The 15793-nt window shown below is 51.1% G+C and overlaps 2 protein-coding genes across 2 annotated transcripts; one reads left to right on the forward strand and one right to left on the reverse strand.

Moving 5' to 3' along the window:
* The first annotated feature begins 7073 nt into the window (after positions 1-7073).
* LOC147962082 (uncharacterized) lies at positions 7074-7952 on the forward strand. The gene has a single exon (XM_087534049.1). It carries the CDS (start codon positions 7074-7076, stop codon positions 7950-7952), a length of 879 nt encoding a protein of 292 aa, XP_087390175.1.
* Positions 7953-13676: 5724 nt separating this feature from the next.
* LOC125521479 (desmethyl-deoxy-podophyllotoxin synthase-like) lies at positions 13677-15527 on the reverse strand. Its single transcript, XM_048686530.2, has 2 exons — positions 14620-15527; positions 13677-14504 (listed from the first exon to the last, which is right to left on the reverse strand). Exons 1-2 carry the CDS (start codon positions 15502-15504, stop codon positions 13881-13883), a joined length of 1509 nt encoding a protein of 502 aa, XP_048542487.1. The 5' UTR covers positions 15505-15527; the 3' UTR covers positions 13677-13880.
* Between the last annotated feature and the right edge of the window lie 266 nt (positions 15528-15793).

Here is a 15793-nt window from a genome sequence, read left to right on the forward strand (position 1 = left end):
TGTCGATGACCTTAGGGAGACGGCGAAGTTGATTCGGTGATCGTGGTGGCACATGTTGGTGGGCGGCATGATGGGCGGCGCACTATGATTCGTCTAGGGTGGTAGTGGGGGTTTGGGTTGGGTGAAATCTCTGGCGGCTCGTTCGGCCCCGACGCGGCGACGCATGTGGGTGCCGCCGGACCTTCCTGGAGGGTGTTGGGTACACCCTTCCCCCACTGCCCCCCGCGTACCGAGGGAAACCCTAGGACTAGTCTGGGCAATAGCGGCGTCGTCGTCGTCTCCTTTTTGAAGGTGTTGCTTGGTACGCGGCGCTTCGGAGTGCTGGGAGCGTGGTGGTACTTCTCTGGAGGGTGCAGCGGTTGCCGGTCGTCTTTGTTCGTTGATCTGCCGTTGTTGGCCTTAGTTTCTCTTTCTTTTTCTCTGTTTTTTTGTGCTTGTTTGTGCTGCGGCCTCAGCACCTATCGTTGGATGTATCGATGATTGCTTTGTAATACAAAGCGGGGGGAAATCCTTTTTCGTGATGAAACAAATAGGAGTAGGATCTTCTTGCAACAGCGAAGTATTTTACCGAGCAGTGATTGTGCAATCATGCAGTAAAAATAATAGATAAATCAAATTTGAAGGAACATCAAAGTATGCGTCGCCGTCAGCCCGCCTCGTCTTCGGTTCCCTTAGGGCCATGGGGCGCGGCAGATCCTGGCCCATGTTGGTGGAGTGCTCCGTTTTAGACGTTTCTTTGAGTTTTTTAGGGTTTGTGTCCTTCTCAGAAAGGCGAGACAGAGGCAGCTCTCTAAAGATGGAATAAGGATCTTCCCGCCTAGCCCCCATCCCAGTGGTGCATCTAGTATTGTCGGTGGGTGTGTGGAGGTGTGCTAGAAAGTGTGCATCTGGGTATTTCAAGAAAAATTAAAGAATTTTGCAGTAAGCCCCTTCCACCCCTCATTTAAGCTACTAGCTTCTATGGTGTTGCTTCGATTCAAGTGTACAGGTAATGGAAACCAAAGCAAAAAAAAAGCATTCTAAACACGAGAAAGTACTTGGCGCCAGAGAGTTTAGCTCCATTTTCACTGTTCTAGCCAGTTAAACTAGTAAAACTAGTACTTGGCGTCAGAGAAATTTGAAGAGGCGTCATGTTTAAGAATTGGAACCCAAGCATCTAACCCAGCTATAAAAGGCAGCTCACATGAAGCAAACAGTATACCACACACACACTATCCATGGCCCTGGACCTGAACATAGCACCACCAGCTGAGGAAGAACATGAAGTTGCCTTGCTTGAGCAACTTGTACAAGAAGAAGATGAAGCTGCCTTCTATGATGAAATTTGGAGGAGAGAACGACTGCATTCGATCGTTGGGGGAGAGAGCGAGTGGGTTGGGTCGTGGATGTCTGCGGTTACCTCGAGGCATAGACCGAGGGGGTGAATGTAATTTGGAGCCAGACGTACACTTATTTTCAGCCAGAGGCACACTTTCTAGCGGATGGAGGGTCTAAAAGAAAGAAGAAAAAGAGAAAAGGAAGATGGGCCGGTCCAGATATATAGCCATGACGCTATTCCTCCTGACACGTCCAAAGTTCTCGGGCCTAGTGCAGCCGGAAATAGGCCCAAGCCGTGGTTCTACAAGTCGAACGACGTGCTTGACACGTACACCAGTTCGGGTAGATATAAATAAATCAGGCACGCATCTTCCATCTGTTTATTCTGGCGGCGGCGGCGACTGTAACATCAACAAGAAGATGGACGACGACTGCTGCGATTCGTACGATCATGTCGACGACTGCTGCGACTCGTACGATCATGTAGACGACCACTGCGACCCGCATGACCATTGCCACCACCACCACCACTGCCCGGCGGATAGCGGCGACGACGCAGGCGGCAGATGGTGGCCGGACCAGCAATATAACGATCTGGAGTCGGTGAGACAGCCGATCTGGCCGTCCACATCATCGGCAAGGGAGAGCAAGAGGCGGCCACCGGCGTCAACAGCGGCGGCGCTCATCAAGCCCGAGGCCGAGACCGACGACCAGAGTTGTAAGGTTCGCACACAGTCACGCACGTGATATGCTCCTATGTTCTAGGCCAGGCTAGTTACTAGTGCAAAATTATGGTGGTGCTCACGTAGTACGTACGCACGAATTTCATGAAGAATTTGTAGGTTAATCTGCTTTTTCTTGGAGTGCAGAGCAATACGGAAGCTGCAGTGTGCTGCGTCGTGGTGGTGGTGCTGATCATCCTCGTGCTCATCTTTTCGTGATCGATCGAGATCATCCAGCCGCAGGGGCAGTGCTGCATGCATGTAATAATTTGCTAGGCATCAATCGGTATATTATATGTACGGCAGCAGATCGCTGGATGCATGCGGGATCCAGCTTGAATTTTCTTTTGACCTTCAGTTAAATTTGCCCGGACTGTTGAATCAAATTCTAACTCCGTCCTTCGTCTTCCTTCTCCGCTCCCGAGCCCACTTCTCCACCCGTGCTTCTCTTCCTGCGCTGATGCCATTGCCACGTACCTCATCCCGAAATCCTAGCGAGTGCTCATCCGCCACGGCGTCCCCTTCTCGAGCTCCAGCACCATCGAGTTTGTGTGGCGTCCCTTGTCAGGGCTACGCGTGAATTACACTAGTGCACCCAAAAATTTGAATAAACTTGTAGGTACTCATCCCCATGATCCAGCTATATATCTCGCGATGCATGCATGATAGTAAAGCCAAAGGAAAAGTAGGGTTGCACACAGGCCTCACAAATTTCACGAGGTTGGCAATCGGTAGCCATTGTTTAGCATTGAACAAACCATGCCTTCCCTTTTTGTGTGGGGTAAGCAATGTTGTTACAATTGTTGGAAACGGCGTATTTTTCAGAAATGATATCAATTACATCCAACTTCTGTAACGATACAATAGCAAAATATTAAGGTTGCACACAACCGGCAAGACAAAAAGAAGAAGAATGAAAACTAAGATAGGGGACACGGCTTTTCTATTGACATTGGATAGGAAATAACGCCATCCATCACCCGTTTTTAAACATAGTACAATCGAAGTCTCACACATACATAAGCATACACTCATCCATATGAACACAAGCACACATACAAGTCTAGGACTTGAACTCTGACGGACTGAGGGCGTGTTCGGCAACGATCCAGCTCCCAGCTTCCTCTACTCCACGCATGAAGCTGAGCCGAACGCATTAGCTCCATGGAGTAGAAATCAAGAAGCTGGCGAGCGTCCCAAGTGCAAAAACTGAGGAGTTGGAGAAGCTGGCCTTTTCCGGATCTCAGAAAACGATGAAGTTGGAGTTGACTGAAATTACAAGGCAGTGCCACCGCCAAGTGACTGGATCGAACCGGTACGAGAGAAATCGTCACGAGCGAACATAACATACACTAGCCAACCTGCCACTTGGGCTGAAAATAACGTTCACACTCACCAAATCCGACTGGGCCTATAGCCCACGCCTCTTTCACAGCCACTTGGGCCCTCAGCCCACTCCAAAACTGCGACCAAATTGGCCGAATACATGGGCTATCGACTGGGAGTTGGTACTTCAAGAAGCTGACGCTGCCGAACGATTTCCAGGTCGCTACCTGTAGCGAGAAGCGACGCGAGAAGCCGGATTTGGGAAGTTTTGCAGAAGCTGGAGCATTGCCGAACACGTCCTAAGGATACCACTATCCTTCTAACCATCCAAATCCAACTACAGATTGGTTTGCGCCATCCATCGCCCTTGACAAGCACACAAACTTTTTTTTTCATTGACAACCAGCTGCATGCTACATGCATGCAGATGCAGTCTCCCTCTGCTATGTTGGAGTTGCTGCAGTACTGGTCCAAGGAGGTTTAGACTTCACGACAATATCCTACTTAGTTAGGTGCTAGTCGAGGTCAATACAAAGCAACCACGCACATTATGTGCATGTGTCAATCAACCTGATACGTGTGCGTGCATGTGCTAGTGTTTTCTGTCCTGAATCGACCTCCAGAAGGGATCTTCGGCTGTTGTGTGTACGTGTATGTGTGGATTGAGCCGGCTGGGGGCAAAGACCAAGACAGTCAGCATTGCTTCGTCGCTCGTTGCCGTTGCGTGTCACCATCGCCGGAAAGAACACGATGTAGAGACTCGGCCAACATATTAGTCTTGTCTGGTTGGTACAGTCCCGCCTTCCACCGTAGCTTCGCGAAGCGCCGTTGCCCCGCCCGCCGCAGCGCCTTCCAACTCTGCTGCCCCCCCCCCCCCCCCCCTCCCCCCTCCTGCCGCCCCGACGCCCGGAGCCGCTGCTGTTGGCGCTTCCGGTGCCGCCGCTCGTCCCTTTCGCAACGCCGCTCCCATTCGCGCCACCGGTTGTATGGAGAACCCGGTTCCTGATGTGGGCATGAGGCCGCGCATGGTCTCGGCGACCGTGCCATGGTCGCCGGCCCTGGCGAGCGCCGAGGCTGACTTCGAGACCCACGCCGTGGTGGCAACTGTGCTGGGCAACCGCCCACACTTCACGGTGCAGGACGTCTCCGTGGCGGCATCCATGCAGTTTGGGGTGTCGCGCGTGAGGATGCATGTCCGTTTTCTCTCCCGGAGACTTCCTCATCCGCTTCACCGACCGGAGTTTGCACGACGTCGCTCTCGTGCAACCCTCCACTCTGCGCATTGGAGGGGCAGTGCTCAGGCTCTCGGCGTGGTCTCGCCGCGTCGGAGCTACTCTGGTGCGCCTTCCATACAAGGCCAGAGTATGCTTGGAGGGTACCCCGAGGCAGGCCTGGTCCATTGAAGGCGTCAGGCAGCTGTTCCCGCCGCCGGCCATCATCGACCACATTGAAGACGGCGTGTTCAGTGACGAGGAATCTGCATGTTGCTGTGTCTGGGTATGGGTCCAAGACCCCTCCAAGATCGCTACCAGGGGCAATCTCACCGTCGAGGAGCCGCCAAGCCCGGAATCCCCGGGGTTCCACCGGCGCTTCCTCGGTGAGGCACGAGACGAAGCAGTGAACTACAGCTCCAAGCCTGTCGATGTTCTTGCACATCCGGTTCTGCTGCACCTTGACCAGATCCATGACTACACCGTGGAGCCGAGATCCGGAGATGAGAGCATGGACAGTTTCAATAGCGACATCAGCGGGCTCCCCTCTGAGGTCTCGCCGGAGAGGGAGGATTGCATCAAATGGGGCTATCGATGGTTCCTCCACTACGAAGATGGCACCTTCCCGCCACCCCAGCGCCGGGGATCGGTGCACTCTCGGCTCAGCTTCGGCGGCGGCGGGGATGCGGTGGACGCGGGTCCGGTGGCCGGCGAGACCCTGGCCAAGGGGGCGCACCACCACACCGGAGGAGATATGCTGATGTCGGTGGCGGTGACAGCTCGGCCAGTGGTGGTCCTCAAGCGGGCGGACGCGGTGGCCTAGGCCATCGACATGAGAGCCGTCAGGTTTCCGTCCATGCTGAAGACGGAGCAACAAACATGAAGAAGGGAGGCTGCTTCACGGGTGAAGTGCTTGGACCGCAGACCGAGGCCATGGAGGGCACCCATGTGCATGTCCAAGACGGCGTGCCTGACGATGGTGTATTTCTGGCTCCTGGGTCTCCTCGGTCGGACGCTGCTTCAGAGCCAGTTCCCTCTTCCATGTCTCCCGCCCTCTGCCCAAACCTGCCGGACGTCCAGGAGCGCGGGGCTGGGGGAAGCATGGATAAGCTGGTACCCACACCAGCAGGACCAAGAGCAACGCCCACGTCTTCACCAGCAGAAGAAATGCCAGATCGTCTGTGCACGGGCGGTCCTCTGATGCCCTTGAAAGACCTGGATGCTGAGATGGGGCCTGGGCTTGAAGCCATCTTGGGACTCGGGACTGGAGATGGGCCTGGAAAAGTCCTCGGCCCTGAAGACCTAAGCGCTCCAGCCCTGAATGGAGTTAAGCCTACCATCGAGGGCCCACCAGGGTCTGCTGCTCAGCCCATCCTGTCGGTGCCAAGGGTGGATAAGGTCGAGCTCTTCCTTAGCAAATGTTCATCCATGACAACAGCCCCTCTGATCCCTGTTCCTCCCGTGGCGCCGACGGCCAAGGCAACAACCCCGGCCAGCCGCCCTCCTGCGGGGGGGGGGGGGGGGGCTTCTGAAAAAGGAGGGAACTCCGCCTGAGCTGACAACTGCCATGCCTGAGGGGATCGAGCGAATCACGAATATCTGCCAGAAGCCGTTTCCCTCGGCGTTTATGGCTGCCATATCCTCCCTCGTGGTTGCCTCCAGCCCTGATAAGAAAGGAAAGACTCCTGCTATGGTGCCAGGACTCGCTGCGTCCTAGGCCGGCTGCTCCTATCGATGTTGGTAGTTCTTTGGTTTCCATATGTTAGTTCTTCTGATGTTTCTTAGAGGTCTGTGTGTGGTGTTGATGTATCCCCAAATTGCTGTTGGAGTGCTTAGTGTTGTTATTTGTCTATTGGGAAGTCCGGATCAATTGGCTCTGCCCTGCAACCCACTGCCTAGATGTCAATCCACGCTACTATTCCATCCTGTTGTGACCCTGGTTTCCTTATGGATTACAAAATTTTAAATAACAACACTAATGTTTGGGGCTTAAACAGCCCGGCCAAGAGAAGAGCAACTCTAATGTTTGTGGCTGAGGTTGGATGCAACATAATCTGCCTCCAAGAGGTGAAATTAGCTATGATTACTCCTGCTATTATTGTTGAAATCTTGGGCACCCAGTTCAGAGAGAACTTCATTTACAAGCCTGCCGTGGGCATTCGGGGCGGAATTCTCATCGCTTCCTCCTCTGATTTTGAGATCAGCCATGAACCACTGGCAGATGGACCAAATTCAATTTCAGGGACTGTTAGAGATCGAACTAACAATGATTCCTGGACAATCTCTGCTGTCTATGGACCGCAAACAGACTCGGATAAGATTTTATTCATTGAGGAGCTCAAAAACATCAAGCAGTTTGCTCTAGCCTGCTGGATGGTGACTGTGGATTTCAATCTGATAAAGAAGGCTGACGAGAAGAACAATGGTAATATCAATCTGCAAATGATGGGCCGCTTCAGGGCCGCTTTTGGACCAGCTTGAGCTGCTGGAGTTTCCTATGCTTGGGAGAAAATTCACCTGGTCTAATGAGAGGGAAAATGTGACTTTGACAAAGATCGATAGAGTGCTAGTTACTGAAGCCTGGGAGCTGAGATTTCCAAACTATCAGCTCACTCCTGCCTCATCGTCCATCTCCGACCACTGCCCGCTGTTACTCAAGCCAATGGAGCTGCAACACTTCAAAGGATTCCGTTTTGAGTCCTTTTGGCTTGCAAAACCCGACTTCCTTGAGGTGGTAGCTAAAGCTTGGGAAAAACCAGTTCAATCCTTGGATGCTTGCAGGAGGCTTCACACCAAGTTGTCCAGAACTGCCAAGGCACTGAAGAAATGGAACAGAAAGGCATCCGAAAGATCCAGACTGCTGTACAACGTTGCCACTGAGCTGATCTTCCATCTTGACCTTGCCCAAGAGGAAAGAATGCTAACTGAAGAAGAGAGGCTCTTAAGAGACCTACTGAAAAAGAAGTTGTTGGGTTTTGCAGCTATTGAGAGAATTAAAATTCGGCAACGGTCCAGGTTAACTTGGATTACGGTTGGGGGTGCAAACTCAAAGCTTTTCCAGCTCAGGGCGAATGGGCGCAGATGCAAAAACCACATCCCCTCCTTGCAAGGGACTGAAGGCATTGTCTTTGAAAAGCTGCAAAAGGCTCGAATCCTATGGGAGCATTTCAACAATCTGATGGGAACTGCTAGGCAGCGTAACTTCAGCTTAAATTGGGAATATCTGCAGCTTCCTTCCTTCAACCTTGAGCACCTGGATGCCATATTCATCATGGAGGAGTTAAAAAAGGCGGTTCTAGAAATGCATGATGAGAAGTCCCCTGGCCCGGATGGTTTTATTGGGGGGGTTTTTCAAGAAGTATTGGGAGCTCATTAAAGGAGATTTGCTGGAGGCCATCAATCAATTTTTTCATCTTAGAGGGAAAACATGGAATCTTTTGAATAATGCTTTCATTGTGCTGCTGCCAAAGAAAGGAAATGCTGATCATGCTGCTGATTTTAGGCCAATTAGTCTCATGCATAGTGTGGCAAAGATTCTATGCAAAATCTTGGCAAACAGATTAGCCCCGTAATTACAACATATGATCTCTCCAAGTCAAAGTGCCTTCCTTAAGGGCCGTAGCATTCAAGATAATTTTTTGTATGTCCAGAATGTCATAAGACGGGCATTCACAAAAAATTCACCGCTCATCTTCCTCAAATTGGATATCTCTAAGGCCTTTGATTCTGTGCATTGGAGCTACATGTTGGAGGTTCTGAAGGGTTTTGGTTTCAAACAAAGATGGACAGAGATGATTGCTTTGCTGCTCTCGACTTCCTCTTCACGGGTCCTCCTCAACGGCTGTCCAGGTGAGCCGTTCCTACACCGGAGGGGGTTGCGCCAGGGAGACCCGTTGTCGCCGAGGTTATTCCTTCTTGCAATGGAACCACTGCAAAAAATGATCACCATGGCAGCGGCTGATGGTCTGCTCACTCCTTTAAGCCATCAGGCCGCCAGTTTGAGATCCAGCCTGTACGCGGATGACGCGGCACTTTTTGTGAACCCCATCAGAGAAGAAATTGCAGCTACTCATAGAATTCTGCTTAGATTTGGAGAGATCTCTGGCTTGATGATCAACCTAGGGAAGTGCACGACATTCAAGATCCGGTGCAACGATGAAGAGCATGGAGAGGTTTTACAGGACTTTGGAGGAAAGGAGGGTTTTTTCCCTTGCCAATACCTAGGTTTACCACTGAACAGGAGGAAGCCGACGCGTGCTGAATTGCAACCAATGATAGACAAGGCTGCTGGAAGAGTGAAGCTATGGAAAGGAAGACTTCTGAATAGAACTGGGCGGCTAACTCTAATCAACTCAGTCCTCACGACAATGGCAACATTCTTCCTCTCGTGTTTCGCAATGGATAAATGGGCTATCAAGAAGCTTGATAAGTGCAGGAGGAACTTTCTTTGGGCTGGGGATGAGGAGGCAAGGGGAAGCAAATGCCTTGTAAACTGGAAACAATGCTGTACCCCCAAAAGTCTCGGAGGCCTCGGGATCAAAGAGTTAACTTGTTATAGCCGAGCCTTGAGACTCAGATGGTGCTGGTTTGAATGGGACAACATTGACAGACCTTGGAAAAGGCACCCAAATCCCTTGTGACACAGTTGACAGAAGTCTATTCGCGGCCTGCACCAAGATCTCCTTGGGAAATGGGAAAAAGATCAACTTTTGGAAGGAAAGGTGGATGCATGGAGTTGCACCTATTGCACTGGCACCCGAAGCTGCAAAAATGGCATGGAAAAAGAATCTCAAGGTCGCTGATGCTCTGACAAACAACCTTTGGATGAAGGGGTTACATAGGATGAACAACGAAGAGCAAGTGCAGCAATTTGTTTCCTTATGGGCGAAGATCCAGGAAGTGCAGTTGTCTCATGACGATGATGGCGTCACGTGGACCCTTAACTCCAAAGGAATTTACACGGCTAAAGATGCCTATGAAGCCCAATTCTTGGGACGAATTAGGCAGCCACTCTTAGAGAAAGTATGGAAAGTGAAGGCTGAAAACAAGATTAAATTCTACCTTTGGTTACTGCTCCAGAACCGTAACTGGACCGCGGACAGGTTATCCACCAGGGGCTGGCCTTGCAACCCGACCTGCCCTTTCTGCGACCAGGCCCCAGAGACAGCAATTCACATCCTTCTGGGATGCCCCTACTCTAAAGAAGTCTGGAACAAGTCTGCCCCCATCCACCCCCAGATGACGGACGTGGCCCTCTCCTCCAATTCCGTCAAATGTTGGTGGCGCAAGCTGCACCTGATCGCTCCAAAAGAAATTGGTAAGGAGCAGATTGCTTTTGCTGCATATGTGGCTTGGCATCTCTGGAATGAAAGAAACAGGAGGGTGTTCCAAAGCAAAATGCTACTGCCGCATCAAGTTTTCATGCTGGTGACCGAGGATATCAGTCTCTGCAAAGAGGCATTCAGAGAGTAGTCCGTAGTTGTGGCCACTGCTCAGCCTCCCGATGTTCAGTGGCCTAGGCTCTCCTCCTCCTTCGCTCTACGCTCCTTTGTAATCTCTAAAATGTACAATTTTTTCCCTCTCCTATAATGCAATGACAGAGCTCCTGTCGGTTCGGGTCAAAAAAGTTATACTAGTAGTAGCACACTGACTCAAAACATGAGTGTGCTTCACGCTGCTCGAAAATCGTTTTTTTATGGGAACACTGTTGCCTTTTTATTAATACTAAGAGCATTACTAGTAGTACCCCTAAACCCTCAAACCCTCATAAATAACCGCTTTTTTGCGGATTGCAACAAAAAAACGCAAAGACTAGAACCCCTAAACCCTCAAACCCTCAAAAAAAAGTAAGGGTCCAACCCTCAAACCCAATTTCGAACCGTAGAAGTGAGGGCTGGAGGGGGGCACTCGACCCCAGCCCGCACTCCCTTCCCCCGTCGCGCGGGAGGGAAGTTTCCCTTCCCAACCTCCCGCCTCCCGGCCTCCCGCGCCGCCGGCCGTCGCCCGCCGCCAATCCGGCCGGCCCCCCGCCTCCCCTCGACGCCGCCGCCGTCCCGCCCCTGCGCCACGCTCCCCGCCGCCGGATCCATCCTTCCCCGCCTCCCCTCGACGCCCCCTGCCTCCCGTCCCGCGCCCCGGCCCCGGCCGCCCCGCCCCGAGCCCCGCCCCCCGGCCTCCCGCGCCGCCGCCTCCCGCCCCGGCGTCTCGCCCCCCGGCCTCCCGCGCCGCCGCCCCCCGCCCCGGCGCCCCGCCCCCGCCCGCCCGCATCAGCCTTCGGCCCCGCCCCCCGCCCCCCAGTCGCCTCCCGCCCCCAGCCGCCTCCCGCCCCCCCTCCCAGAGGCCAGAGGCAGGCCGGCCTCCTCGAGCCGCCGCGCCAGACGCCCCCGCCTCCCCTTGACGCCGGCCGTCGTCCGCCCCCAACCCGCAGGTATGCTTCCTGTTCTTCCTTTTTGTTTTATTTTTTTCCTTTTTGATTCATTGTTGGCACTCACAATTTATTGTTTGTTGTATTGTGTAGATGGAGGTGAACAAAAACGACATGGACTCGTTGTCCGATTCATCGGGTTGGTCGTCATCCGACGACTCGGACATCAACGAGTTGTTGCAAGACGACGACGTCGAGATGAACATCATAAAATGTTGTGTGATTCTACACAACATGATCCTAGAGGATGAAAGAGGGTTAAACCTCCCTTGTTTCTATGACAATGTTGGTACCTGTGTGCAACCGGAAAGAAATCCTTCTCGCATAGACGCTTTTCTTCAAGCACATCGTGAGATTGAGGATGCAACCACTCATGGTCGGCTCCGGGATGATCTAATAGAGCACCACTGGCAGTTGGATGGCGGCGCATTGGCCCATGATGTATCTTTGTTTTACTTTTCTATATCCTATTTGATTCGAACAATTAGTGTAATTTGCTCAAACATTGTTGTAATAATTTGAATGATTATTGTTTTATTCGGTGTTGTAATAATAACTAGAATGATTATTGTTTTATGTAAAATGTGATGGAATTTGTGATATGTCATATGATGAAATGTGTGATATATGAAATGACAGTCTTAAAGGTTGGGGTTGACGCAAAGACTAGAACCCTCAAATCCAACCCTTAAAGCAGTTTAAGGGTTGGGTTTGAGGGTTCTAGTCTTTGCCCCTGTTTTTCAACCCTTAAAAGTGTCAAAAAGTGGCACTTCTCAACCTTTAAAACTGCTACAAGGGTTTGAGGGTTTAGGGGTTCTACTAGTAATGCTCTAAGCGGCCTCGGCCGCAATAATGTCACGAATAAAAAATAGAAGAATCGAAGACCAAGTAGACGACGTATATGTGGAAGCAGCATAGTATCCACCACGTAGACCCACGTCAACAAAATGATTCTAGCAGAGTATACTCCCTCCTCTCTCCTCCCGTAGCAGTTCTGGTTTTGTCTTTGGTTTTCATAGAGCAGTGGCCCCTCCTTTTCTTCCCAAGTTCTCCACCAAATTTAAAAGATTCCTTAAAGAACAAGTAAAATGAAATTAAAATGAAACAAAATTAAAATAATAAATTTTTCTAAGGAAGAACATAAAAAAATTAGTGACATTGGTATTACCCTTTCATAAGAAAGAACATAAAAAAATAAAACACATAATGACAGAATTTGCACCTTTTCATAATATGCAACAATAAGCGCATGGGAGTTTTTTTAAAGGAGACAAAAGACTTGCCTCATTTATTAATTAAGAGGAAAAAAGAGTTTAATGTTTGTGTTACAACACCCAGCGTATTAAAGGCCTACTCCCACGGCATGATGAAGCCCAAGCTGCACGGGGGAGCGTATGGGAGTGGACTTTCTTAGAAAGAAGTTTTCTAAGAAGGAATGAATTAGTGTCATTGATATTACCTTTAATGAAGAAGGGAAATGAAATAAAAAAAACTAAAACATAATCAAAATAATGAAGTTTTGCAAGGATTAATGAATTACTAGGATTGGTATTGCCCTTTAAAGGAGAACAAAAATAATGAAGTTTTGTAAGGATTAATGAATCAGTGACATTGGTATTACTCTTAATGAAGAAAGAAAATGAAATAAAAACTAAAATAATATCAAAAAATGAATTTTTCTAAGGAAGAATGAATTAGTGTCTTTATCATTACTCTTTATGAAAGAAATAAAAAATAAACATAACAAAATTTTATAATGAACAATTAATTAGTGGAATTGGTATTACCCTTTAAGAAGAAAGAAATTGAAATAAAAACTTGAAAAAAACTTGCACACAACTTTGCACTTTTTCAATATGCAGAGAATAATCATATAATAGTGCAACTTCACAATCTAGTGTAATTAACACACACACACACACACACACACACACACACACACACACACACACATATTGTATAATAATTGTGTGTATACATCTCCTCCCATCCAAACGCAAAACAAATCCATGTAGAAATACATATTTTTTTAAATAGAAAAGCAAAAAAACCATATAAACAAAAAATGCAATGTGTACCGAGCGTCAAGCCCAAAAGAAAAACCGTTTTATCCTAAACAGGGACAAGTCAAAATTTCAATCTGAGAAGAAAATCAACTTACCCCAAACAGGGGCAAGTAAAAAATTCAGCCTAAGAAAAAAAAAATCGACAAGTCAAAATCCAACTTAAGCAAGACAAGAAAAAGAATAGCACAAATCTTGACAAAAGAACCAATGGCCAGATAATTGAGTTTTACCTAAATTTAAAGTTCGGTCAAAATACATGTATGTAAAGTGCTACGAAATAAGTTCTCCGCAAGCAGCGCCTCCAGGAATGAAACGACATACAAGGGCCATGGTCGTCATATCCAACAGCCGATGGTCAGCTCTTGGGTTTTCACTCTAAAGAGCACGTCTTAGCAGACTCCGAAGCAATGTCTTCAACAAGGACATGACGCATAAACACAGTCATGGTCAGGTGCAACCATCCAATTTTGAACCAAGGATTTTCACCCCCGAGCTCAAGACCTGGTGCTCTACAAGCACCACCAGCCGAAGTCATCGCGTGTTGGCTCCACCACTTGCCCAAGCAGACGTTGATGCCTCAAGAGAAGTCATTGGTCCAACAGGTGATAGGTTTAGACAAACAAGTCTGCTTAATTTTCTCGGTGGTAAATGCTCATGGTCAAAATAAAATGACAAGCACAAGACAATTACATGATGGGACTAGCTAGGAACAGGCACACCAATTCTGGAATACAACCAACTTATTTATTAGTCAGCTAGTAGGTATTTTTCCACGGCCGAAGCACTACAATTCAGCACTTCCACGGTTGAATGTCTATAGAGCAGGAGCAGGAGCAGGCACGCGGATTGTGGCATGCAGCCAGAGGTCGCTCTTCCTCCTGGCCGTGACCCCAAGCTGCTCCGCCATGTCCAGTCCACCGGCGGGGAGCTCCCAGTCGAAATGGAAGAGGAAGCTGGCCAGTGCGAGCTCCACGACCGCAAGGCCAAAGGCGATCCCAGGGCACATCCTCCGGCCGGCGCCGAACGGCACGAACTTGAAGTTGGTTCCCTTGAAGTCCAGCGCCGCCTCCTCTTCGAACCTCTCCGGCCTAAACTCCTCGGCGTCGGCGCCCCAGGTCGCCGCGTCCCGGCCGATGGCCCACGCGTTGACGAGCACCATGGCGCCCTTGGGCACGGTGTAGCCGAGGACATGTCGGGACTCCGGGCACTCCCGCGGGAGCAGCAGCGGAGCCGCCGGGTGCAGCCGGAGCGTCTCCTTGAGCACGAGACGCAGGTAGTGCAGCTCCGGCAGGGCCTCCTCTCGGACGCGGCTCTCCCCGGCGAGGGCGGCACGCACCTCCGACTGCGCCCTCCGAAGCGCCGCCGGGCTCCCCATGAGCTGGGCCATCGCCCATTCGAGCGTCGTCGCCGAGGTGTCACTCGCTGCCCCGAACAGGTCCTACATAGAGCAAATACATGCAAAGAAGTCTACTGTCAACCTTGTCCGTCAAACACGTACGACGTACGTTTTGTTTCGGATGGATGTAATGCATGGTGGAGGTTATTTCACGTACGGTAATCATGGCACGCATGGTTCCAGCATGGAGGCTGCCGTCATTCTTCTGGATCCTGAGCATCACGTCGACGAAGTCTTTTTCCTCGTCGCCGGCGTGCTGGTGCTTGTCGATGATTCGGTCCATGACCCGGCTCGTCTCGCGGCCTAGCGCCTCCAGCCGGCCTAGCGAGCCACTGAAGGCACGCACGAGGCGCGACGACGGGAACAGGTCGGCGAGGCCGAACCCGGTGGCCAGCCTGACGCCCTCGCCGAGGCGCTCCAGGAATTCGCCGCGGAGGTCGTCCCCAATCCGGTCGCCCACCAGGGCGCGCACCGCCACGTCGATGATGTAGGTGGAGAGGAGGGAGCTGACGTTCACAGGCCCCGACGCCGAGGCGATGGAGGCGACGAGGGCGGCAACGCCGGCCTCGCGGGATCCGCGGAGGGACTGGACCGGCCGCGCGCCGAGGAGCTCGGTGACGCCGAGCTTGCGGGCGTGCCGCCAGTGCTCTCCGTGCGGCGCCAGGGCGATGCCGGCGCCGTCCACCGTGAGCGCGCGGATGGTGGGCGTCTGCATGCGGGTGGCGAAGACCGCGTCCTGGGTCTTGAGGATCTCCCTCGCCGCGTCAGCGGAGGAGGCCACGACGACATCGAGCTCCCCCAGGCGGAGCAGTATGAGCGGGGCGTCGTACCGGCGGGCGAGGTCGCGCATGAAGCGGTGCGGGAGCCTGCCGACCAGGTGGTGCAAGCTGCCGATGACCGGCAGCCGCCATGGCCCCGGAGGAAGGTTCTCCCCGCGCAGCCGCCTGAGCTTCATGATGAGGAGGAGAGGGACTAGCAGTGCGGCGCCCAGGAGGAGGCCATTGCGGTAGTACATGATGACGTCTTGATCTTGCTGCGCCATGGCTGCCTGAAGGTATAGCTTCCACAGTTCAACTGTATAAGTAGCCGGGGTAATTAAGAAAAGTATGTGAATGAAGAGTGAATATTTCCACAAAATTAACTCTTCCGTTTACCGCGAAGAGTGGCGTCAATGTTCAAACTCGTTGTTTAAGGAGACTTGGAAAAAGCTCTACTGTTGACTTCAATTTAGAAAACCATGCATGCAAGTAAAGATTAAATTAAAAGACACTTTAAGACTCATACGGCATACAAGGGATATTGTTATGGTGGTCTGGGAGGGGAAACAAAAT

This window comes from Triticum urartu, chromosome 7A, assembly GCF_056163025.1.
Source record: "Triticum urartu cultivar PI428250 chromosome 7A, HENAU_Tu73, whole genome shotgun sequence".
NCBI classification, from domain to species: Eukaryota; Viridiplantae; Streptophyta; class Magnoliopsida; order Poales; family Poaceae; genus Triticum; species Triticum urartu.